Source organism: Schistocerca gregaria, chromosome 2, assembly GCF_023897955.1.
Source record: "Schistocerca gregaria isolate iqSchGreg1 chromosome 2, iqSchGreg1.2, whole genome shotgun sequence".
NCBI classification, from domain to species: Eukaryota; Metazoa; Arthropoda; class Insecta; order Orthoptera; family Acrididae; genus Schistocerca; species Schistocerca gregaria.
Genome location: NC_064921.1, coordinates 813,175,719 through 813,202,785, shown reverse-complemented (window position 1 = coordinate 813,202,785; position 27,067 = coordinate 813,175,719). Strand labels below are relative to the sequence as shown.

General features: G+C 39.6%; 1 protein-coding gene across 3 annotated transcripts in view; it reads right to left on the bottom strand.

Annotated features, from left to right (window-relative positions):
* Positions 1–27,067, bottom strand: part of LOC126335122 (uncharacterized) — a 272,304-nt gene that overhangs the window by 36,000 nt on the left and 209,237 nt on the right. For all 3 annotated transcript variants that reach the window (XM_049998077.1, XM_049998078.1, XM_049998079.1), the window contains 2 exons: positions 20,198–20,289; positions 14,131–14,238 (listed from right to left, as the gene is read on the bottom strand). In XM_049998077.1, the coding sequence (XP_049854034.1) occupies positions 14,131–14,238; positions 20,198–20,289 (200 nt within the window). The remainder of the gene's footprint in view (positions 1–14,130; positions 14,239–20,197; positions 20,290–27,067) is intronic.

The window sequence follows — 27,067 nt, the reverse complement described above, 5'->3', positions numbered from 1 at the left end:
CTGCCATGATGCCACCCACTCCGACCAGGGACCCTCCCCATGGGAGCCATCCAACCGCAGCAAAGACCACGTGGCAGGATGGCCATTGCTGGGAGTCCCGATGCCCCAGGGGGATGGGCATCTACCCCTTGGCATACGTGGGGAGTTAACAGTGCAGTCATCAGCAGAGGAATCCCTGTGTGGTCAGAGGGCTACAACTAACAGGGTACATGGTGGCCCCACTACAATGGATGGACTACTGTGCTGGATATCAGGTGCAAAGAAGTCCATGGTCATCATCGACGCAGAAATCGGCACTGCATAATGCATGGTGGAAAATGCACCCAGGAAGGTGTCCTCGCCCAAGAGATGGAGAATGGGCAGGACTGCAATGCGATGACAAGAAAGTGGGCTAAAAATCTCAATGCATGATGGACACGATGCACCTTGTAAGGTGCCCTTCCCCAATTGGCTTGCTCTATGGGAAAATTTTGAAGAATGGAGGTCAAATCCTACAGGGGAGCGTCACATAAAGGCTGAAACGTGTGAAACTCCTTTCAGTAGCCTCGTACGACAGGGAGGAATAACTCAGGCCTATTCTAACCCCCGGACCCGCAGGGAGGGAGTAACCCAGATGAATATAGTCCAGGTACGTATGAGAACTCGGTCACACTGCCTCAAGATAAACATAGTTTATAACTGTAATACTTGTGTTGTTGTATTAAACTTTTAACATAAGATTGTATTATTTAGTGAATAGATTATGACAGCATTTTAAAGTTTCCAATTTGGTCAATAATTATGTACAAAATTGAAAATCAAATTTTTGTTGCCCTGGAAGTCATCAGATAGGCAACCTGCAACTGCTAATTTGGATATTAAACACAAAATTGAGAAATTAAGTAGATCCTAAAAGAAATGAGATTATGAACAGGTTAATGCAGCAATTTTACTAGGCAATGGTAGCAACAGCAGGCTGCCAGGCATGACGCAGGAACATTTACTGCCATGAACACAGTAGAGTCCAAGACTGAGTAATGTTATTTTCTTGATGTATCGTAAGTGTACCAAGAATGGACAGAATATTTTATGAAAATGCTTGTCAATTACTCAACATCTACTGTCTAATTCATAAAAGCACAGAATAGTAACAGAAGCTTTCTCACAGAGAACAGATGAATGCTGCTAAAATAAGGAAAAGGCAACCACTCACCTATAGAGGACTGATGTTTGATGCACAGAAAGAACATAAGAGAAAACAGTGTCCACACTAGTTCTTGAGCTGTTACTTTTTTCCTTACAAAAGTACACACTTTTACATCACAGCCATACAGATGCTTAAATGTACACTCCTGCAGCTGCGGGAGTATACGTTTGGACGTCTGTATAGTTATATGCATGAATGTGTGTACTTTTGCTAGAAAAAGAGAATGAACTTGAAAACTAGTGAGAACACTGTTTTCTGTTACACGTTTCTATGTATCACACATCAGTCCTCTACAGGTGAGTGGTTGCCTTTCCCTTATTTTGCATATTATTCCATCCAGGAATTTCCATTATTGTTGTGCAGATGAATGATGGATGTTTACCAAGATATATGATTAAGTATGTTTAGAATAATGCATGTGTGGCTTTAACAGGATATCACAGAGCTCAGCACCATCTCCACCACTGCAGCCGCAGTGTGGATTCTAGTCTGAACCAGTAGCTGCAACTGAGACTCTCAGCCTACCATATATCACAACAGTCTAGTGATCCTCTTCCCAGAAGCCAATTTAAGTGACATGATACTGCTGACAGCATCTTCCTTGGACAATAACATTGTGCATGAAAAAATGGAGTTACCACTTGATCCTTCACCTTATGTGCCCCCCCCCCCCCTTTTCCATCCCATAAGAGCCAATACAAAGAGGATCATTTCTGCCCATATATCATAACTGAAGGAGAAGAAATGCTGTATGGTGTGTATCAATGATGACATGTTGGGCTGTGTATCTGGCATCTGCATGAAGGAGCAGTGTTGTTAGCTCAGACATTGCCCTCCCTGATAACCAACCATGGCAGACCACACATGTTGTTGAAGTCTACATATGCCTGTCCTGCACCCTGCTCACATTCTAGTCTTTCTCTGTGTGATACATCAGTGATAATGGATCTTGCCTACAGACATAACTATTGATGTCTTGTTGTTAAGTGGACTTCACCTCTGGACTGTTCTTATGATTGTTTACTTGCTGTCCTATGATGGTCATGACCACAATACGGACTTGTGTGCCAGATTCATTGATTCTAGTTATTTACATAGGCTGTGCTTACTTACAGTGACTAACTTTTGCACACAGGCTTAGTTAACTGCATGAAAGCACCACAACTGCTATTGTGTGGATATGTACATTCTATGAACACAATTTTGTCCTACCAGGAAACTGTAGGTTGCTTGTCTACAACATTACACTATGAGAAAATCAGATTGGACTTTGACATGTCTCAAGCTGCAGATGGCTATAAGACAAACAACACAAACATGGTGAGAATCTAAACCAATGGACAGCAGTCACAATCCAATGTGAGCTGCATAAAACTGTCCCCAAAAGTAACAGCTAGCCAACCAAGAAGGCCAGCGTGGCAAACAACTAACTATCATAGATCAGTCTCAGCAAGACTGACACACCAGACACTAGATTTTCACCGTATAATTAGTTAATTTAGTTCCTGTTTGGAACAGCATACAGCATTTACTGATAAATCACAAAAACACTATGAGCAAAACCAGTCCTAATCAAACCATCAATGAATAGATGAATACACTGCCTAAGAAACATCTAGAAAGTCCCAGTAAAGTTCTTAGTCCAGTGAAACTGTCAGAAAAAAAGCCTGTACCTTGCAAAAGGTGGGGTAGAAGATTTTATTTTTTAACTCGTTCATATTGTTGGAAAGGTTAGAAAACCAAGTTTTGTCAACAAAATTTCTCTTGGGAAAACTTACTGCAGTCAAAAAACTTAAAAAAATTCAGACTTCTTTCAGTTTTTCTTTCCAAATATCTCAGTTTCATTTGCTCCTATCACTTTGATGTCTATTTTCTTTTTTAAAGAGCACAAAATTCTCTACAAATTTGATTCTTACCATTTTTTTCTACTCCCAGTATCTAAGGCACTACAGCGCATCAAAAAAATACCAATTTTTCAAATTTCGAGCAAATTGACAAATTACCTAATTTTTGAACACTGTTATTTCAGTTTCTAATTGTGTAGTATAAACATATTGCTCATCATGTTATTCGTTGGAATTTACCATCTCACTCTGCTACAGGGCCAGGACAAACAGCATTATGTTCAGTAACTACGAACACATTCACGTCGGATTGTGTGAAGTTTATTTGTGTTACAATATGTACACGATTGCAAATGAGAAGTTCACAACGAAAAGACATTTTACAATCCGACGATCAGAGAAGTATTGGTCAGGGGTTCCTTCTGACATGACTATAGAACAAAAATTGATGAGAACCATGAAGAGTTCTGGAGGACTTACTTCTAGCCGAGGAATTACGGATAGTGTATTAACCAGATGAGCAATGGGTATGATTCACATGCAGAACATTTGTGAAGAAATTGAGTCGTATTGCGAAGTGAGCGCAGTAACATTAGAACAGCATGTACATGCAAGAAGATGTCGCATCAAACGAGATGGCATACACTTGCGTAAGCTGCTTGATTGGTTTTCAGTGCACCCTCCCTTCCCTGAAAGTGATTTTATAATGTCTATCAGCAGTGGTGTTGTCGGAACGGAGGATGTTAATAGTCATATGTATCACGAAGAGGGGGAAAAAGGCATGAAAAGAATAGTTGGTGACAATTTCCAGTAAAGTTCCGTAGAAAAGATAAAGTTGTGACTCTCCTTTCTGCGTTCAATTCTGTAAAAGCTGGGGTCACTAAAATTACTCCTGTTGATCCTTTAACTCTTTTCCAAAGGATTTGTTTAATGAAACAAAGTAAAGAAGAGTTAAAAGCCTTTCTGAAATATGAACTTGCTCCTTACCCAATGTCCATGTTCTCAGAAAAAGGCATGCAAAAAGGAACGAAATCTTCATTCTACAATGCCTTCGTTCCAGTGGAAGATGTGAAGTCAGGTGGACCGATTAAATTTTTTGTCATTGATGGAGGGTACCTTATCCACAAAATGACTTGGACTCGAAAAAGTCAATAGCTCAAGGCTATGTTTCTTACCTGCAACGTCATTTTGGATCTCAATTTTCTATTGTATTTGATGGGTATCCATGTGACGGAGACAAATGTAGCACAAAGAGTGCTGAGAGGATTCGTAGGTCCAAAAAACATTCTTCGGTTGACATTGTGGTTGAATCAGAGATGGTGAATCAAGTCCCTCAGGACAAGTTCTTGTACAACGAACAAAACAAGATGCGTTTGACCACACTTCTTAAAAAGGAATTTCTGGAGTGCAGCATTGAAGTGCACCAGGCATAAGAAGATGCTGATGTTATGATTGTAACATCTGCCATTTCAAGAACCAAAGATTTTGGAAGTGTTGTCATTGTAGGAGAAGATGTTGACCTGCTTGTGCTCATGACCGGTTTGTGGCAAGGCATTGAAAACTTATTTTTCTAAAGCCAGGAAGAGGAAATGCAGAAGACAAGTGGTTTTCCACAGCATCTTACAAGTTTGACAGTGAATATATTCTGTTCACTCATGCCTTTAGCGGATGTGATACAACATCCCCTTTTTTTGGTCAAGGAAAAATTAAGTGCTGCAATATTGTTGTGAAAAATGAACACCTAACCTCAGCGCTTTGCATGTTCAATAAACCACATGCTACCTGTGAAGAAATAATAACAGCAGGAGAACAGGTTACTATTGCATTGTATAGTGGAGGTGTCAGCAGTTCCCACACACTAGACCATTTGCGGTACCAGCTATTCGCCAAGTCTGCCACAAAAAGCAAACTGAATCTTGCACGATTGCCACCTATGCAAGATGCTACACAACATCATTCGTTGCGGACTTACCAACAAGTCCAACGTTGGATGGGAAACTGGAAACCTCCTGAGAAATGGGGCTGGAATCACAGTGACCATGGTCCAATACCCATTATAATGAACCAAGATGAAGCTATTCTTCACATTGTTTCATGCTCATGCAAGCTGAACTGTGGCTGAGCGTGCTCCTGTAGAAATGCGGGTTTGAAATGTTCTTCAATTTGCAAGAAATGTATTGGGGTCAACTGTGAAAATGTGCCAAAATTTTTATATGAAGACAGTGAAGATGATGTTATGGAGGATGTTGAGGAAACCGCTGACGAAATCAACGAACTTGCTGAGGCTGACTCACTGTTTAAAGAAGAGGTCAATCTGGGATCAACTCTATGTACAGACTCTGAATCCGTAACTCAAGGTATTTCTGGTGACACTAAGAAACCTGGCCCATCAAAACAATGAAAGTGATGCTCACATCTGTCTCAAGTGTGCTAAAATGCGATATTACAAGTATTACACACCCAGAACTGTCAACATTTTTAGTAACTGACAATGCATTTTAATTGTAATAAAGCTACTTACTTTTAATGTCAACTTTGTGGCTTTTATACACAAGAATAATTACCTACCTAATTAGGTTGCCTATTTGCAGCTAATAATAGTTCAGTTTCCTGAGACGATTTATTTGTGTGTGTGTGTGTGTGTGTGTGTGTGTGTGTGTGTGTGTGTGTGTGTGTGTCTTAATGATGTATTTTTATATTTATAGTTTTACAAATACCAGGGCTGAGGTGACCCATAGTGAACTTCAGGTAGTGATGTAAGAATCACAATAGTTAGGTTCCCAGCAATCCTCATGTTGCATACAGAGAAATTGATTACCTGAAAGTAAGGTGGTAAATTCCAACATAGAACATATACTACACAAACAGAACCTGAAAGAATAGTGTTCAAAACTAAGGTATCTTGCCACTATGCTCAAAATTTGAAAAATTGGTATTATTTGAGGCGCTGTAGCGCCTTAGATATTGGGAGTAGAAAAAAATGGCAAGAATCAAATTTGTAGAGAATTTTGTGCTCTTTAAAAAAGAAAATAGATGTTAAAGCGATAGCAACAAAAAACAGATATTTTGAAAACACTGAAAAAAGGCCGAAATTTTCCAAGTTTTTTGACTGTAGAAATTTTTCCCAAGCGAAATTTTGTTGGCAAAACTCGGTTTTCTAATCTTTCCAACCATATGAATGAGTTGAAAAAATAAACTCTTCCACCCAATCTTTTGCTAGGTATATCTGCTATTTGACTGGACTATCTGGGTTTTCACCAGCATTAAATATTCCATCCAGAAGAAGCCCAAAGATTCAAAGTCTGAAATCCTAGAATGTGATATGACCTCACCACAAGAGGTCAGTGGTGTTCCTCACTCAGCAGCCATTTGTCTGTTGCAGCAGTGCAGAGGCCTTAAACGCAGGTCACATGGTTCAGCTGGTTAGCCCATTAGGCATGTTACTCATACCTCCTGCTATGGGTGATATGACTACATCCTCTACTCCACCCCACCCCTCCTTCCTCCTCTTTAAACAGCCTGGGCAGTCACAAATGGCAAGCAGGGTAGTGCTTGGGTGTCCAATGAATGGGGAAATGAGGAAATTGGGAAGAGTGGAAGAGATGCAAGCACCCTCTCCATGGGCTCCAACACAGTTGGATCATCCAGAGGTGATTGGACATCTGTGATATCTCAGTCTATATCTCTGTTCATGGACACCTCAGGGTCTAGGATGGGTGGGGCCTCAATTAGTGGTGGCAGGATATCTCGCTCGATGGTAATCTCCCATAAACAGCTGCTGCAGTAATGCTGGGGCTCTGGCATCTCTTAGGGCCATCCTCACAGTGTTGGAAATCATACCATGCTGGCGGTAGTAGTGCGTGCATCAAGTTTACACATAGCATTGGACAAGAGAAGGTCCAAATGGCACTGCCCAGAATCATGGCTGGAATGTGGCGTAGAGGTGGCTGTGGCTGTGGAAACAGAAGATCTTCACCCATGGAGGATTTTGGCTGATGAGTGGCTCTTGACAGGGGTGATACGGTAAGATGGTAGGACTCTATGGAGTACATAATTCATGTTATTGTTAGTGCATGTGCTCTTTTATAGTTGTTGACTGAATGTACTCATGAACTGCTTTGCCTCCCCACTGGAAGGACGGTGAAAGGAAGACTTGTAAGAATGATCTATTCCATTCTCTAAGATGAAGTCTATGTTTACCTCGGCGTGAAACTGTAGGCCACTACCATCCATAAACATTGCAGGGGAGCTCTCAATGGAGAAAATAGCTTTGACAGGAATGATTGTGGACCGGATGGTGTTCGAGGTCATGCAGGAGATGAAGGGGAATATGGAAAGTGCGTCCACTATGATTAACCACATATTCCCCACAGATGGTCCACAAGACTCAATATGGACACCCTCCTACGAATGCTGTGGCATGGTAGCCAGTGGAGGCAGTGTACTCCTACATACATGACACCATGTCTTTGTTTACAAAATAAATCACTATGGCTGGAAGAACACTCACAACATTTTTTGTGCAGTACTTAGTATCAGCTGTGGTTTAACAGTAAAGTAACCACAAATTCCACATGTTTACATCCACATAAGCGATAGCACAGAAATGCTGATCAACGTAATGAGTGGCCAGATAAGCAGAACTTTTACATCTAAGACCACCATCATTGTTTTGAACAATGGTATGGAAATGTCTGATGTCTATAATCCACTTTCACCAAAACTGACAAGACACATCCTCCAGACTGCCACAAACAGCAGTTTCTACATTTATGGCAACATCATCTACAGCTACATCTACATCTAAACTCTGCAAAACACTATGAAGTGCATGGCAGAGGGTATCTCCCCTGCACCAGTTATTAGGATTTTTTTCCTGTTCCATTCATGTATGGAGCACAGGAAGAATGAGTGTTTAAATGGCTCTGTGCATGCTCCAATTAATCTTGTCCTTGTAGTTAATCTTGTCCTCACATTTCCTATAGGAGTGATACCATAGATAGTTGTAGTACATTCCTAGAGTCATCACTTACATAGAGTTCTTGAACTTTGATAATAGGCTTTCTCAGGATAGTTTGTGTGTCTCTACCAGAGTCTGCCAGTTCAGCTTCTTCTGTAACACTCTGCCATGGATCAAATAACTAGTTTGTGCTCCCGTTCTGTGTATATGTTAAATATCCCCTGTTAGTCCTATTTGGATACATCCCACATACTTCAGCAATATTCTAGGATGGGATGCCCGAATGATTTGTAAGCAATTTCTTTTGTATAATGATTGCGTTTCCACAGTATTCTACCAATAAACTGAAGTCTATCACCTGCTTTACCCACAATTAAGCACATTTGATCACCCCATTTCAAATCCATGCAAAGAGTTACATCCAGCTGTTTGCAGCAGTTGACCAATTCCAAATGTGATTCACTGATATTATTGTCACAGGATACAATGCTTTTTTAATTACTATTAGTAATGTGCACATGGTCATTAATAAATATCATGAACACAAAGATTGCAACACACTTCCAGTGGCACACCTATACGTACTTCTACATCTGTTGATGACTCTCCATCTACAACAACTTGCTGCATCCTCCCTGCCAAAAATTCCTCAATCCAGACATAAATTTAACTATATACCCTGTATGATCATACTTTTGATAATCAGTGTAGGTAAGGTACTGAATCAAATGTTTCACTCACAAATTTAATTTGATACCCTGTATGATCGTACTTTTGATAATCAGTGTGGATAAGGTATTGACTCAAACGCTTTTCAGAAATCGAGAAATACTACATCTACCTGACTGCCTTGATCTAAGGATCTCAGTATGTCATGTAACAAAAGTATGAGTTGGGTTTTACATGGTTAATTTTCAGAATCCATGTTGCTTGGCATGGAGAAGAAAATTCTGTTTGAGATAGCTCACTATATTTGAGCAGCCTTGACGCAAAGCTGCTAAATGCATTTTTTGTCAGTTGTGATTTGGATGTACTGCCACATAGATTTTGTCAGCACCTATACAATGGAACAAGTTTCAGGGTGCAAAACCCACTATGTTGTTGTTGTTGTTGTTGTGGTCTTCAGTCCTGAGACTGGTTTGATGCACCTCTCCATGCTACTCTATCTTGTGCAAGCTTCTTCATCTCCCAGTACCTACTGCAACCTACATCCTTCTGAATCTGCTTAGTGTATTCATCTCTTGGTCTCCCTTTACGATTTTTACCCTCCACACTGCCCTCCAATGCTGAATTTGTGATCCCTTGATGCCTCAGGACATGTCCTACCAACCGATCTCTTCTTCTGGTCAAGTTGTGCCACAAACTTCTCTTCTCTCCAATTCTATTCAATACCTCCTCATTAGTTATGTGATCTACCCACCTAATCTTCAGCATTCTTCTGTAGCACCACATTTCAAAAGCTTCTATTCTCTTCTTGTCCAAACTATTTATCGTCCATGTTTCACTTCCATACATGGCTACACCCCATACAAATACTTTCAGAAATGACTTCCTGACACTTAAATCTATACTGGATGTTAACAAATTTCTCTTCTTCAGAAACACTTTCCTTGCCATTGCCAGTCTACATATTATATCCTCTCTACTTCGACCATCATCAGTTATTTTGCTCCCCAAATAGCAAAACTCCTTTACTACTTTAAGTGTCTCATTTCCTAATCTAATTCCCTCAACATCACCCGACTTAATTCGACTACATTTCGCTTTTGTTGATGTTCATCTTATATCCTCCTTTCAAGACACTGTCCATTACATTCAACTGCTCTTCCAAGTCCTTTGCTGTCTCTGCCAGAATTACAATGTCTTCGCCAAACCTCGAAGTTTTTATTTCTTCTCCATGGATTTTAATACCTACTCCAAATTTTTCTTTTGTTTCCTTCACTGCTTGCTCAATATACAGATTGAATAACATCAGAGAGAGGCTACAACCCTGTCTCACTCCCTTCCCAACCACTGCTTCCCTTTCATACCCCTCGACTCTTATAACTGCCATTGGTTTCTGTACAAATTGTAAATAGCCTTTTGCTCCCTGTATTTTACCTCTGCCACCTTTAGAATGTGAAAGAGAGTATTCCAGTCAACATTGTCAAAAGCTTTCTCTAAGTCTACAAATGCTAGAAACATAGGTTTGCCTTTCCTTAATCTTCCTTCTATGATAAGTCGTAAGGTCAGTATTGCCTCACGTGTTCCAATGTGGAATCCAAACTGATCTTCCCCGAGGTCAGCTTCTACCAGTTTTTCCATTCGTCTGTAAATAATTTGCATTAGTATTTTGCAGCTGTGACATATTAAACTGATAGATCAATAATTTTCACATCTGTCAACACCTGCTTTCTTTGGGATTGGAATTATTGTATTCTTCTTTAAGTCTGAGGGTATTTCGCCTGTCTCGTACATCTTGCTCACCAGATGGTAGAGTTTTGTCAGGACTGGCTCTCCCAAGGCCGTCAGTAGTTCCAATGGAATGTTGTCTACTCCAGGAGCCTTGTTTCGACTCAGGTCTTTCAGTGCTCTGTCAAACTCTTCACACAGTATCATATCTCCCATTTCATCTTCATCTATATCCTCTTCCATTTCCATAATATTGTCCTCAAGTACATCGCCCTTGTATAGATCCTCTATATACTCCTTCCACCTTTCTGCTTTCCCCTCTTTGCTTAGAACTGGGTTTCCATATGAGGTCTTGATATTCATAGAAGTGGCTCTCCTTACTCCAAAGGTGTCTCTAATTTTCCTGTAGGCTGTATCTATCTTACCCCTAGTGAGATAAGCCTCTACATCCTTACATTTGTCCTCTAGCCATCCCTGCTTAGCCATTTTGCACTTCCTGTCGATCTCATTTTTGAGACGTCTGTATTCCTTTTTGCCTGCTTCATTTACTGCATTTTTATATTTTCTCCTTTCATCAATTAAATTCAATATTTCTTCTGTTACCCAAGGATTTGTACTATCCCTTGTCTTTTTACCTACTTGATGCTCTGCTGCCTTCACTACTTCATCCCTCAAAGCTACCCATTCTTCTTACACCATATTTCTTTCCCCCATTCCTGTCAATTGCTCCCTTATGGTCTCCCTGAAACTCTGTAGAACCTCTGGTTCTTTCAGTTTATCCAGGCCCCATCTCCTTAAATTCCCACCTTTTTGCAATTTCTTCAGTTTTAATCTACAGGTCATAACCAATAGATTGTGGTCAGAGTCCACATCTGCCCCTGGAAATGTCCTACAATTTAATACCTGATTCCTAAATCTCTGTCTTACCGTTATATAATCTATCTGATACCTTTTAGTATCTCCAGGATTCTTCCATGTATACAACCTTCTTTTACGATTCTTGAACCAAGTGTTAGCTATGATTAAGTTATGCTCTGTGCAAAATTCTACTAGACAGCTTCCTATTTCATTTCTTAGCCCCAATCCATATTCACCTACTATGTTTCCTTCTCTCCCTTTTCCTACTGTCAAATTCCATCACCCGTGACTATTAAATTTTTGTCTCCCTTCACTACCTGAATAATTTCTTCTATCTCATCATACAATTCTTCAATTTCTTCGTCATCTGCAGAGCTAGTTGGCATATAAACTTGTACTACTATAGTAGGCATGGGCTTCATGTCTATCTCGGCCACCAAAATACGTTCACTATGCTGTTTGTAGTAGCTTACCTGCACTCCTATATTTCTTCTGTTACCCAAGGATTTCTACTATCCCTCGTCTTTTTACCTACTTGATGCTCTGCTGCCTTCACTACTTCATCCCTCAAAGCTACCCATTCTTCTTACACCATATTTCTTTCCCCCATTCCTGTCAATTGCTCCTTTATGCTCTCCCTGAAACTCTGTAGAACCTCTGGTTCTAACCTACTCCTGCATTTTGTGGTTATAACCCTGTATTCACCTGACCAGAAGTCTTGTTCCTCCTGCCACCAAACCTCACTAATTCCCACTATATTTAACTTTAACCTATCCATTCCCCTTTTTAAATTTTCTAATCTACCTGCCCGATTAAGGGATCTGACATTCCACGCTCTGATCCGTAGAATGCCAGTTTTCTTTCTCCTGATAACGACGTCCTCCTGAGTAGTCCCCGCCCAGAGATCCAAATGGGGGACTATTTTACCTCTGGAATATTTCAACCAAGAGGACGCCATCATCATTTAATCATACAGTAAAGCTGCATGCCCTCGGGAAAAATTACAGCTATAGTTTCCCCTTGGTTTCAGCCACTCGCAGTACTACAACAGCAAGGCCGTTTTGGTTAGTGTTACAAGGCCAGATCAGTCAATCATCCAGACTGTTGCCCCTGCAACTACAGAAAAGGCTGCTGCCCCTCTTCCGGAACCACACGTTTGTCTGACCTCTCAACAGATACCCCTCCGTTGTGGTTGCACCTACGGTATGGTTATCTGTATCGTTGAGGCACGCAAGGCTCCCCACCAACGGCAAGGTCCATGGTTCATGGGGGGAGAAAGCCCACTATAAACCATTGTAAATGTCTGCAGAGAGTTGTGTTCAGTTGCAAAAGTCACTAACTGTATGCTGTCTTTGGGGCCAAAGCCCACTAAATGTCCAACATTTGCAGAACCTGCTAAGTTCAACAGGCATGGTGCTCACCATGCCATGTCCGGATACAAAGCGAACCAACTAACATCAGGCTTTCCAATCTAGAGAATCAAAGCTATCTTTTGTTTGTTGCCATTAGAAGGGATATTTTTCTTATTCAAAGTGAGGTTGGTTGCACTGGAGTGAATGTGTACTCAACAATAAATCTCTCGCTGATGATGCACTGTTGAAATACAAGGGTCATCCACAAAGTAAGTTCCTTTTCCATTTCTATCTGCGGCAGCGCTATGATTGCAGTTCCTAGCATGTGCGGCATTTACTCTGACTCAGGGAGAAGACTTGTACGTCATTTTCAGATAGCTGCTGCTGACATGTGCTTCATAGTGCTTCTTTATAATGTCAACAGTAATTGAAAATGTCGCCGCATGTGAAATCAGATATGTGATTCATTTTCTAAATGCAAAGAAAATTAAACCAAAGGAAATTCATCAGCAAATCTGCGAGGTTTACAGACAAAATGTTATGAGTGATTCAATGGTTAGGCGATGGGTCAGACTGTTCAATGAAGGACGTGATCAAGTGCACAATGAAGAATGAAGTGGACACCCATCTGTGGTTACTGATGAATTGGTTCACACAACTGAAGAGAAGATTAAGCACAACCGTAAGTTTATACTTAGTGCCCTTGTTAAAAGTTTTAAGATCCATATTGAGAAATGACTCCCTTTTTACATATTTACTGAAAAAATAAATCTTGCCACTTGTTTTAGTTGTCCATTGTACTTTGATGATCATTGCTGCTATAACTGTCTAGCAGTTACTGTTACCACTTTTGATTTGAACATTCTCAAAGGATTAAGGAGAATTTATGTGAAATAAAACAATGGAAACTCCAGGTATGAATATCAACAATATATAAAAAGACCATAATGAAGACACATTAAGTTGCAGACAGACACAATCAAAAAGACACTTATGTAAAGCTTTCAGCTACAGCCATCATCAGCTAAAGAGAAACACACACCACTCATACACACAAGCAAGCACACCTCATGCAAACATGACCACTAACTCCAGCATCTCGAGTTGGAATGCCAGCTTGAGATGCTGGAGTTGGTGGTAATGTGTGCATGAGGTGTGCTTGATTTTGCGAATGAATCGTGTGTGTTACTCTGCTGCTGATGACAGCTGTGGCTGAAAGCTTTACATAAGTGCCACTTTAATTGTGCCTGTCTGCAACTTAGTGTGTCTTCTTTTGTCTGAAATCAAACCAACATAACATGAAGCTCTCATTTCATATGTACAGCGTACTTCCAGTATTTCTCCATGTGACACCCCTTAGTCATTAGTAACAGTACGAAAAAATACTCAAACGTATCTGTACACATCTAGTGTACAAATACATTAACTTCTCATTTATAAACAATTAACTATTAAACATCGTGATCAAAAACAAGTAAGATACAGTGTGTTAGAGCAAATTAGTGTATTTAAGTTACCACGATTACAATTAATGATTACCTTTCCACACTGATCACATTTAAACAGGCGTGTTCCCATGTGCTGTCTCATATGAACAGCAAGTGATTTCTTAGTTTTTACTTTCTTCTGGCATACAGGGCAAGGAATCTATGGGAGAAAAAAAATTTTGTAGTATGCAAGACAAAAATCCAAGAAAAACAGTTGATATCAAAATAAGCTGCAAAGAAAATATAAAAATACAATACTTATTTATCTGCCCTCTGAGGATGTTGAAATCATGGAAGATAGCTTTGAATCTAGTACAGAAATAACTGACTTTCATTACTGAGTCGAAGACGGAAATGTAAGAATTTTGGTTCACCATGACAGTGAATAATAAAAATATCAGACAAGCTACTCATTTAGTGTTTCTTTTGACCCACAAACACAGCCAGTCAATCCATTTATCATCTTGACCTATTTCAATATTTTTCTTTATTCAGCAGCATAGTGGTTAAAATAATATGGAAAAACATTTGTCATTTTGTTTTAGAAATGTAGTTGAATACGTGGTTTTCAACAGTGGAAACAGCACAAAGAGAAATGCAGGCCTAAATAGAAGTGGTATCTAAGGCAAATGTGTATGTAAAGCTTGGATGTAATAGTTACGAAACCAATTATTTCGTGAGAAAGTGTTATCTATAGCATAAGAGAGGAGATTATGATGATATATGTTTGTCTAGGAGAAAAAAGATGCATTTAGCAACTGTGGAGTACAACTGAAGAAGACTATGGAACGGTATATTTAAATCTTTTTGACAAAATTGATGCAAATTTATTACCATACTTGTTAATGTATGCTTCTCTGGAGATTATATGACAATAACAATGATAACTAACGAGTTACCCCAGAACAAGTGATGTTCGCCTGCTTTATTTCTTCGTTTGTTGTCCTCAGTATTGACTGCTTTTCTACACTGGCTGAAAAATGGGGGTTGGAAGATCAACATTGACTACTTTAAATGATGTAGCTGACCGGTGCATGTTTGCATTTCACAGTTCTTTACTTTCACTGTTCACAGCCTTGTCAATAATACACAGTTATATGACCAGTGCACTGTTGTTTGACCTTCAATAAGCCTCATTAATAGGTTGCAGGCAAACATCCACATACTGCTACAACAGATTTCTGCTGAACATCTACGAGCAGTAAAAGCCTAACCACACGGTTCACAGTTCTTGTAGAATAATAAGGTACATATGGAACAGACACTATTGTTGTTTTAACACATGGCCTAATTTTGTTACACTTATTTCACAGTTACATTGATGCATTGGTCTTGGTCTAACCAATACAGGTTCCTCATCTGAAACTCGGCCTTGGACTGACTGACTTGGGAACAAAATCGGACCGTTATATATTATCAGAATAATAGTCACTGAAACTGCACACTGTTTGATGTTTAATTTACAGAAATCACAATTAAAACTTAACTCATTAAAGTAACTGAATACATCAAAAAATTCATTCCTTTTAACAGTTACTTCTACTACAAGGGTTAGGCCAAATTCTTTGTTTAAATAATGAAATTAACAGATATTGTTACACAAACAATACTTTTCACAAAACTGTTAATTACTTTGGAATTAACTAAGGGCTGGCTCTGCTAACATGTTTTTGAATAGAGCCAAATAGATCATTTAAGAATACTATTAGCTGTTCCTCCAAATGTTTATAATTAGCACAGAATTTATATTGTGAACAATAGAATTTAAGTTACGAAACAATCACTGATTTCACCTTATAAAAACAGACACTAACTAGTAACAGTTGAAATATATAAGAAAATCAATTACATACATAAAACTAAGAACAAAATTAGATGTGGTGATATATTCTTTAAGATTAAGTACCAACCTTTCTCTTTTATGAAAATGCAGATTGTACTCATGTATGTTAATGATAATTAGTCAGACATAAAAAATGAATTTTAAGGAGGCAGATGGCAAAAGAAAAGGGGAAATGAAAAGATCCCAGCTTGCTTCATCACAAACATTATTTCATATGATGTTATTGAATGAAAATAAGCAAAATATGTCAACCTACTGGTTTGTCTGTCCCCAAGATTTGCAGTAATTCTAAGTACAAATGTGGCTGAACTAAGTGGTTTTAGAAGTTACAAAATGTGGTTTTTCCGGTTACATTTTTCATCAATATGGACGCCTCAGAATTTTGAAGTTTCCACAATGTTTATTATTGCATCACCATGTTTCACACTTATCATTATTGTAGTACCTCTAGAGGTCCAGAACTGAATACACTCCTGGAAATTGAAATAAGAACACCGTGAATTCATTGTCCCAGGAAGGGGAAACTTTATTGACACATTCCTGGGGTCAGATACATCACATGATCACACTGACAGAACCACAGGCACATAGACACAGGCAACAGAGCATGCACAATGTCGGCACTAGTACAGTGTATATCCACCTTTCGCAGCAATGCAGGCTGCTATTCTCCCATTGAGACGATCGTAGAGATGCTGGATGTAGTCCTGTGGAACGGCTTGCCATGCCATTTCCACCTGGCGCCTCAGTTGGACCAGCGTTCGTGCTGGACGTGCAGACCGCGTGAGACGACGCTTCATCCAGTCCCAAACATGCTCAATGGGGGACAGATCCGGAGATCTTGCTGGCCAGGGTAGTTGACTTACACCTTCTAGAGCACGTTGGGTGGCACGGGATACATGCGGACGTGCATTGTCCTGTTGGAACAGCAAGTTCCCTTGCCGGTCTAGGAATGGTAGAACGATGGGTTCGATGACGGTTTGGATGTACCGTGCACTATTCAGTGTCCCCTCGACGATCACCAGAGGTGTACGGCCAGTGTAGGAGATCGCTCCCCACACCATGATGCCGGGTGTTGGCCCTGTGTGCCTCAGTCGTATGCAGTCCTGATTGTGGCGCTCACCTGCACGGCGCCAAACACGCATACGACCATCATTGGCACCAAGGCAGAAGCGACTCTCATCGCTGAAGACGACACGTCTCCATTCGTCCCTCCATTCACGCCTGTCGCGACACCACTGGAGGCGGGCTGCACGATGTTGGGGCGTGAGCGGAAGACGGCCTAATGGTGTGCGGGAGCGTAGCCCAGCTTCATGGAGACGGTTGCGAATGGTCCTCGCCGATACCCCAGGAGCAACAGTGTCCCTAATTTGCTGGGAAGTGGCGGTGCGGTCCCCTACGGCACTGCGTAGGATCCTACGGTCTTGGCATGCATCCGTGCGTCGCTGCGGTCCGGTCCCAGGTCGACGGGCACGTGCACCTTCCGCCGACCACTGGCGACAACATCGATGTACTGTGGAGACCTCACGCCCCACGTGGTGTGGCAATTCGGCGGTACGTCCACCCAGCCTCCCGCATGCCCACTATACGCCCTCGCTCAAAGTCCGTCAACTGCACATACGGTTCACGTCCACGCTGTCGTGGCATGCTACCAGTGTTAAAGACTGCGATGGAGCTCCGTATGCCACGGCAAACTGGCTGACACTGACGGCGGCGGTGCACAAATGCTGCGCAGCTAGCGCCATTCGACGGCCAACACCGCGGTTCCTGGTGTGTCCGCTGTACCGTGCGTGTGATCATTGCTTGTACAGCCCTCTCGCAGTGTCCGGAGCAAGTATGGTGGGTCTGACACACCGGTGTCAATGTGTTCTTTTTTCCATTTCCAGGAGTGTATATTGTGTCTTTTTAAAATTGGGAGTGAGGGCATTCGCAAAAAACCAGTCAATGGTACTTTTAAGAACTTTGTTTACCACTTCTTCTGCTTCTGTGCGTTTGCTTGGCTTGATTATAATACTAGTGTCATCTGCAAAAAGAACTAATTCTTCTTGTTATTTATTATACATAAGATTGTTTACATGTCAAGGGAACAATAGCAGACCTAAGACTGAGCCTTGGGGAACCCCATATGTGAGCTCTCTCCACTCAGAATCATGTCCCCGGACTATATTGTTCGAATTATTAACCACAGCTTTCTACATTCTTTTGGTTAAATATGATATTATTCATTGGTTGGCCATATCATCAATCCCATTCAACTTCAATTTATCTAAGAGAATACTGTAATTCACACAGTCAAATGCCTTAAATAGGCCACAGAAAACATCAGTCAGCACCATTTTATTATTTAGTGCTTGTATAATCTGGTGAGTGAATATGTAAATGGCATTATCAGTAAAGCAACTCTTCTGAAACACAAACTGTGATTTGCTGAGGATATTAGTGCTACTAAGGTGAGCTACTATTCTAGGATACACCATCATATCAAAAATTTTAGAAAATGAGGTGAGCTGTGATACAGGTCAGTAGTTATCAACATCTCTCTTAGCACCTTTCTTATAGAGGGGTTTACCAATGGCTTATTTCTGTCTCTGGAAAAATTCCTTGAGTCAGTGATGCATTACATATTTCACGTAAGACCAGGCTTACTATATGGGACCAAATCTGTAGTAATCTATTGGAAACACCATCACCACCAGATGTGCTTTTATATTTGAGAAAATGTATAACTTTCTTAATTTCAGAAGGAGAAGTTGGTGATACATTCACATGATTGAGTTATATGAGAGAGATGTTTTTATCATACAAGTACTCTTGTGATTTTTTTTCTTGAACTGTTTGTTCCAGTGCTTTCTACTATATTTAAGAAATGATTATTAAATTCGTTTGCTACTTGTGACTCATCACTTGCAGCCCTTCCATTCACTTCATTTGTGATGTTATCTTGTTATGTGGCTGGTTGTCCTGTCTCTCATTTCACTACACTCCATACAGCCTTAAGTCTGTTGTCATAATTACTGGTTTCTGATATTCCATGCGTATTCCTTGATTTTTCGGAACCTTCTTTAGTAATTTTAAGGATTTTTTTAAGTGTGCAACTACTACAGGAGCTTTACTTTATTTGCCAACACATTCATTTCCCTTTCCCTTTCACAAGATACTTTAATCCCTCTAGTGATCCATGGTTTTTTACATGGTTGTTTAATGTCCTTTCTGATTACATTATCTGTAAAGCTATTTTCAGATAATGATGTGAATTTACCATGGAATAGACTAAATTCTATGTTAGCATTTTGTTGATTATAAATTTCATGCCAGTTCATCTCTTGTAAACTATTCTTAAAAATATTGGCCCGGGAGTCATTAATTGTTCTAATTGATTTCCACTGAGGAGTATCCATACTGTAAGGCACTATATTATTTATCCTAAGTGACTGTGCATCATAATCAGAGAGAGCATTTGTTCCAGGGCACACAGTTATTTCCTTTCTTCAAGCTTCACCCAAGAAAACATTATTAAGGTCCTACTGTATTCGCCCATCCCTGTTAAAAAAGTTAATTACTATTATCAAATTGTAGAATGCAAATACGTTTTCCAGATCATTTGTCCTTTAAGAATCCTTAGAAGATCTACACTGAAGTCACCACAAATGATTAACTGTTTACTGCTGTCTGACAGATAGCACAGTAAGGAATCTAGAATCCTCATAAACAGTTCAAAATTTTCCAGTGGGAATCTATATATAGTTACAGTGACAAGTGAACTATTTCACAGTGTTAATTCACAAGCACACACTTCTGTGTCCTACAAAATCTACGTGCTTCAATGTTTTTGAACTTGTATTCTGTCTTAATTTATCTAACAACTCCTCATTTTCCCATATCAATTCCATGTGAGTAAGCTACTAGAGTGGAACAGCTAGTGTAAAAGACTAAAAAATATTATTACTCTCATTTTAAGTTATAAATCTGGCAAAGATAAGAAAAATAAAATGCACCCCAGAAATTATAATTTATATATTTGCATATCCCTTTGTTTTCAACATCCCTGCCTGAAGAGTCTTTAATATTTATTCATGTATCATCTATGATCATAATCATCATCATATCACATATGAATTAAATTAGCATCTAGTACAACAGATTCATGTTCTTTTTACTGACATTTGAAGCAAGTATTACAGTTGAAAAACTTTTTACAGAAAGAAAATAACATGAAACTACACACACACACACACACACACACACACACACACACACACACATTTCTACACAGTACCTGAGCCTCTCTATGAACTGCAAGGTGTGCATGCAGTGTGTCACTACGCTGAAATATCTTGTGGCAGATCTCACACTGAAACCTCGGTTCTCCTAAAATGGCAAAATTGATATTTCATCATCTTTCATTCCCACAAATAAAAGTGAGATTTATCAATAATACAAAAGAAATCATCATTTACTTGTAATATGAACCACTGCTGAATGACATATGACTGATCTGTATTAGTATCAGAGTCTGAATGAGGTGACTATTTGTCTCACTGGAGTAGACAGTTTACTGCTTAAATTACTACAGAATATATTCCAAGAACTGCCAACAACCTCACTCCCACATATCTCTATTAAATAAACCCAGCGGTGAAATCTGAAATCGCACAGAAATTTATCAACAGTTATTTTTCCTGTGCCCCATTCATAAGTGGAAAAGCAAGGGGCAGAAATGATAGTGGTACATGATGTACCCTCTGCCACATTCCTAAGGTGGCTTTTAGATCATAAACATAGATGCAGACTACTTCTGTTGCTCAATATACTGATGTATGCAGGTTGACTTCCTTTCTTCTGTCTTCTACACTAACTGTTGTCAATACACCTAAACTGAAACAGATTCAAAAGCTATATCAAAATATTTGACTTTATAAATTAACAGCTTATATCCACCACCTCTACCGGTCAACTCATTTACAACATGCAAATGGTCTATCATGCTAGACCCACTTCCAAACTAATTTGCCCTAGCTATAGAACTTCTTTTTCCTTTTCTGGGCAATCAAGATTTTTTATGTAAATTTTGTGCACCACTGGCAAAAAGAGCATTGGATCTACAGTTCCTTAAATCTTCCCAACTCTTTTCCATATGGATTAAAACAAGTACTGTACTGTTTAAATAATCAATATACAAGTTAATGCACACACATTTTGTGAATTGTTCTGAAGGATTCAAATTTGCCACATGTCACTGGTTTTACCATATCTACCTGTTGTCCCATTGTTCCCACATGTTCTTCATTTTTTGATGCATTAAACAGCCTAGTTCTTCCAAGCGTTATTTTGTGACCTTGTATCAATTTTCTGATTTTACTTGACAACCGTATAATGTTTAAAATAAATCTTCTATTTTCATCCGTTCTCCCCATCAGTAGTTGTGGTTCTTCTTATATTTTCTTTTGTTTACTCCTCTTGGTGCTGCAAAGCATGCAGCTGTTGCCAACTAACTTATTAATTATACCATTGCTTCATCTTTGTATCTCTGTTCTCTAGAACAGGAAACAGGTTCTTAATTTATGTGATAATTTCTCCATTTATATCTGACTGCTCTTATCCATTGTGTCCATATTTGTGCTCAGTGAGTTTTGGTGTTTTTAACTTCACGCTGATGTTATTGTTTTTGCAGCACGTATCTGGAGTCCGCCCAAACAAATCCTGCTCATCACATCTTTCACATAACGCCCAGCATCGACGTAAAGTGTCAATTTGTTTCCCATTATGAACAAAATTACTTTTAAAATAAAAATTTACATGTCTATTCAATATAGCAGTCCCATATTAGTCTAGCGCATCATTTACTTTATCAATATGTATTAACAGGAACAGTAAGACACAAAGAATAGTCAGTATTGCAGCAGTGACTGAGCAGCACTTCTGCACAGAAGTAGCAATCAGTGGGGGGCATGGCAGAGCTGTTGTTGCTGCAGTTCTCATTATTCTTCGTGTTTTATTGTCCCTGTTAATATACAAAGGGGTTCAAAAAGTTTTGCACAGTCTTCTCAATTTTTTTTATTTGTTGCAGGAAGAGAATGAAATTTCTTGTGAACATACTTGGAACATTTAGTTATATATTGAGCTTAGTTAATGTTGCCTCCATCAGCTATGATGCATTGGCCCAACATTCTTTCCATGATGTAAATGTACTTTGGTAAAATTCTGGGGATTGACTTTTACACCATCGCTTGACACAGGAAATAAGGTCTTTCTCACTATCAAATGTTTTACCATGTAGGTGGGCCTTCAGATGACCAAAGCGATAAAAATCAGATGGAGCCAAGTCCGGACTGTAGGGAGGATGAGGAACAATTTGCCAACCCATTTTCCTGATTTTCTCCTGTGTCATAAGGGCTGCATGGGGTTTGTCATTGTCATGATGTAGTCTGATGAGCTGACCGTGAAGCTGTGGGCTGTGGGTCTTGATGGTACGTCACAGCTTTCCCAATGACAAACAGTAATGGTCCCGTTAATTGTGGAGTAAGGTTCCAAAAAGGCAATCAACATGACGCCACACTGATCCCAGAAGGAGGCCATCACCTTTTGGCCTGCTGTTTGTGAAAGTCTTGGTTTCTTCTTCCGAGAGGGAACCCTGATGATGCCAGTCCATGGATTGGGTTTTGCTCTCAGGTTCGGACAAAAACAACCATGTTTAATCCTGGCTAACGACACCATCAAAACACTGTTTCCACTCTTCAGTAAAGGTCTTCATGAGACCCTCGCACATTCTTCCTCATCATTTTCATTTCTCTTGTCAATAATCTAGGCTCCCAATGTGCAGAGACTTTTCCGTACCCTAGTGACTGTAACAGTGATACCACACTACCCAATGACAAATGAGTCATTTCAGCAAGCTGTCGTGTCATCACACATCTGTCATTTTGGATGATTTGATCAATGGTCTCCTTATTCACATCAGTCACTGCCGTCAATGGTCAACTGCATCGTGGATTGCCCAGTAGAGAGAAATCATCTTCTTTAAACCTCTGAAACCACCACTGGATACTGCTGCGATCCACTGTGTCCTCCCCATTAACAGAGAGCAACTTCCTGTGAATCAATGTGGCAGTCATCGCCGCTCTTGAAGAGGAACTCCATCACCAACCATTGTCACAACCTGACATCTACTTCATAGTCCATTATGGCTCACCTGTAAATAAAATAAAATACTTTTATACACCAACTTATAGCTAAATGTTCCAAGTATGTTCACAAAAAATTTCATTCTCCTCCTGCAAAAAATAAAAAAAATTAGAGGCGATGTGCAAAACTTTTTGAACGTCCTTTGTACATCCGCAATAGGAATATTGCGCTAGACTAATTTGCGACTGCTCTGTCATATGGGCACATAAAATTCCACTTTAAAAATCATTTTATTTGCAACAGGAAATAAACTGGCACTTTCCATCAATGCTGTGAATCACTTGAAAGATGTGATCAGCAATATTTGTTTGGACTAACTTGAGATACACATTGTAAAAATGAAATTGCAAATGGATGCTGAAACACCAGAAAAAATAAGCCTGACTGCTCTTAGGAGACACACCCTGTATACAGAACTGGTCTGCAGCCATTTTAAATTCTAAATGGTTTCTGAATCTCAAATCCTGCATGTTTTCTATGTCCTTGATCATATATAAACAACCAAAGTTTCAACTTTGTTTGGTCCTTTTCTGGTTGGCTTTGTGTTCAAGAATGATTATGGGTACATATTTCATTTTTGTACAGAATTCAGTTAGCCTGATTCCTTTATATCTGGAAAGAAATCGGTGGTCACAACATACTTGCAACTTTATTCTACATTTGCTCTAAAATCATCCACTATTATTCCATGGGGTGATTTATTTTAGGTTATCAGTTTCTTTATTTTGTCACAAATTGAGTTTTCATTTTCTTATTATTAACTTGTGAATACCTCCTATGCCATCTGTCTTAGTAATAAAAGACATATCTAGTCTGGATATCTGTTTCATTTCTTTCTCTTTTGAGTGACTGGCAATCAACTGACGTTAATCATAATATTATTTTGTTTGTCCTCCAGTTGTTTAATAGTTTCAGGCCAACTCTGACTTCAATGATAAAATCTGCTAAAGTTGTTATTACTAGAAAAGAAAAGACTACCTGGTTTCAGGATGTATGTCCCATCTTTCCGTGCATTTGAAATATTTAAAATGAATAATAATGCTTGTCCACACGGTTAAGATAATGAAAGTTAACCATAACTGACAGAAATTCTCAGAAAAAAACCCTACACATACATTAAAATGTGAGTCCCCAGAAGTTGCATAACTAAGATTAAAATGGGTTAAAATATGTGAAAAGACATTAGAGTACTGTTAATCTTAACTAATTGGGACAGGACCTTGTTCAGATTACCAATCTGTTCAGATTAGCTGTCATTACGGTGACGAGTTTTCAGAATGAGGTATACCAAGCAAGCAGATAAGTAGGTACACCATGGTAACAAATGGGAACAAGTGTGGGAACAATGGCTCACTCTCACTCTCTGCCCTTGTTGTAGTGCATTGTTCAAATGGTTCAAATGGCTCTAAGCACTATGGGCCTTAACATCTGATGTCATCAGTCCCCTAGACTTAAAAACACTTAAACCTAAATAACATAAGGACATCACACACATCCATGCCTGAGGCAGGATTCGAGCCTGCGACCGTAGTAGCAGTGCGGTTCTGTCCTGAAGCGCCTTGAACCACTCTGCCACAATGGCCGGCTTGTGCATTGTTGAGACCTTTGTAGTATCTGAGAGGTCAGTGCACTCCCAGTTGGCTCGCAAAGCACTTTGTTATGTTAGTTATTGATCACTGGCATGCGTAACAGTTGTATTGTATTCGTTCAGATGTAGTGGTGTACGTATTTTCGTCATGAGTAAACGGAAACATACAATGTAAACTCTCAAAGAAAAACTGAATGCTTTGAAGCGGATAGACAATGGTGAGAATGTATCTAAACTGGCAACTGAACTGGGTGTTGGTAAAGCAACCATTTGTGATTGGAAGAAGAATCAAGTGAAGCTTGAACAGTACTGTGCAACATCTTCGGGGAAAAACACTTGAAATTCGGCAGACTTTGAAACAGTCCCAGAACAATAAAGTGGATGAAACTCTTTTCCTTTGGCTTATGCAGGAAAGTGAAAAAGGAACTCCTTTGAGTGGAGCACTGGTTCAGGGGAAGGCTGTTTACCTGAGCAAGTTAATGAATGGTGATGAGTCTTTTAGTGCGAGTATGGGTTGGTTGGACGGATTAAAAAAAAGTCACGGAATTCATCAGCTAACAATTACTGGAGAGAAGCTTTCTTCTGACCGTGATGCAGCGAAGGAATACTTGGGTGAGTTTGAAAAAAATGATAAGAGAGGGAAAGTATCCTCCCCAACAATTTATAAAGCTGATGAGATTGGCCTTAATTTTAGGGCACTGTCAACAAGGGCACTGTCAACAAAAAGCCTGACATCAAAAGCAGAAGACCATGCTCCTCATTTTAAAATGTGCAAAGAGCATGTGACTTTATTAGCGTGCAGCAACACTGCTGGTAATCACAAGCTGCCTTTAATGCTGATTGGGAAATCTGCTAGGCCCCGAGCTTTTAAAAACTGCAACATGAAGTCCCTGTCCGTGTATTATCACAACCAGAAAAAAGCATGGATGGATGGATGGTAAGCTGTTCAAACAATGGTTTCATGGCCAGTTTGTTCCCTCTGTTCATTTGTCTCCCTGTGCAATCCTTTTGATTGACAATGTGTCATCTCACCCCAGTACTGAAGAATTATGTGATGGAGAAATTGTGGTGAAGTTTTTGTCACCGAATGTTACACCACTTCCACAGCTTATGGACCAGGGCGTACTGCAAACATTAAAACTGATTTATAGAAAACAATTTATAAGAATGCTGATCCAAGATGATGGCATTCCTTTAGTGGACAAAATTAAAGACCAATGTGAAGGATGTTGTTTATTGGGCCACTGAGGCATGGCAGAATATTTCAGAAAATACACTGAGAAAATCATTGAGAAAACTGTGGACATCTCTTGAATTTCAGGGCAACATAGTTGAAAATGTAGAGAAAAATCTACTACAAATGATACAGACAATCCCTGGATGTGAAGAAGCCAGCAAAGGAGATGTAGATGAGTGGATGGCAGAGGATGGGGCATATGTGGAGAACTTTACTGATGGTGATGTAGTTGCTACTGTGAATCAAGACCAGGAAGAAGTGGACTGCTGTGACGGAAGTGACAATGAGCCTGAAAGTGACAAAGGAGAGCTGGTGCCACACAGTGAAGCAGAAAAAGCCCTTGACCTCGCACTACATTATTTGGAGCAACAGCCTAATGCTACACCTGCTGATTTCATGTTTATGAGAATATGGCACAACTATGCATCATATAACAGACTGTCGACTGTCTTCATTACGCCAAAAAACAATGACTGAGTTTTTGTCATCTAAAAAGGAGGCATAAAATGTCCGCTGTATTTTAGTAAGTTTGACAGCTTTTCTTTCATTGTTATGCATTGTTTAAACCTAATGTTTTCTTACCAGTTTTTCTAATACCTGTTTACTGTACTGTGTAAATTAAAATAGTGTGTATGTACAGCAGTTTACCACACAGTTTTCCATACTTAGACTAACATCTTTCTTGTTTGGATTAACTGAACGTTCAGATTACCGGGGTTTGGATTAGCAGGACTCTGCTGTAGTGTGTCTCTGGTACATGGCAAGCAAGAAAATATTCTCTTAAATTCTAAGTCTTCCAGTAAGTCTCTTGTTGAGGAGGATCTACATAAAAAGATAACGGTCCCAAATTAGAAGATCAGAAACCACCATTACATGGAATAAAATACATAAAGAATAAAAGGTCCGACACCCCCAATCCTCCATAACAAAACTTACAATGGTCCAGGCTTAGAAAGGTGCACCACACACTGATCCACATGAAGACAGATAGGTAGTCTTTCATGCACTGAAACATCGAAGAAAGTGGTTATATAGACTGTGTCTGCAGGTATGTGAGAAAAACAATGTAATCCCTTGAGTAAAGTTTGCGACTCACCCATGCTGCACAGACACTCATCAGAACAGTACGAAGCGCAATC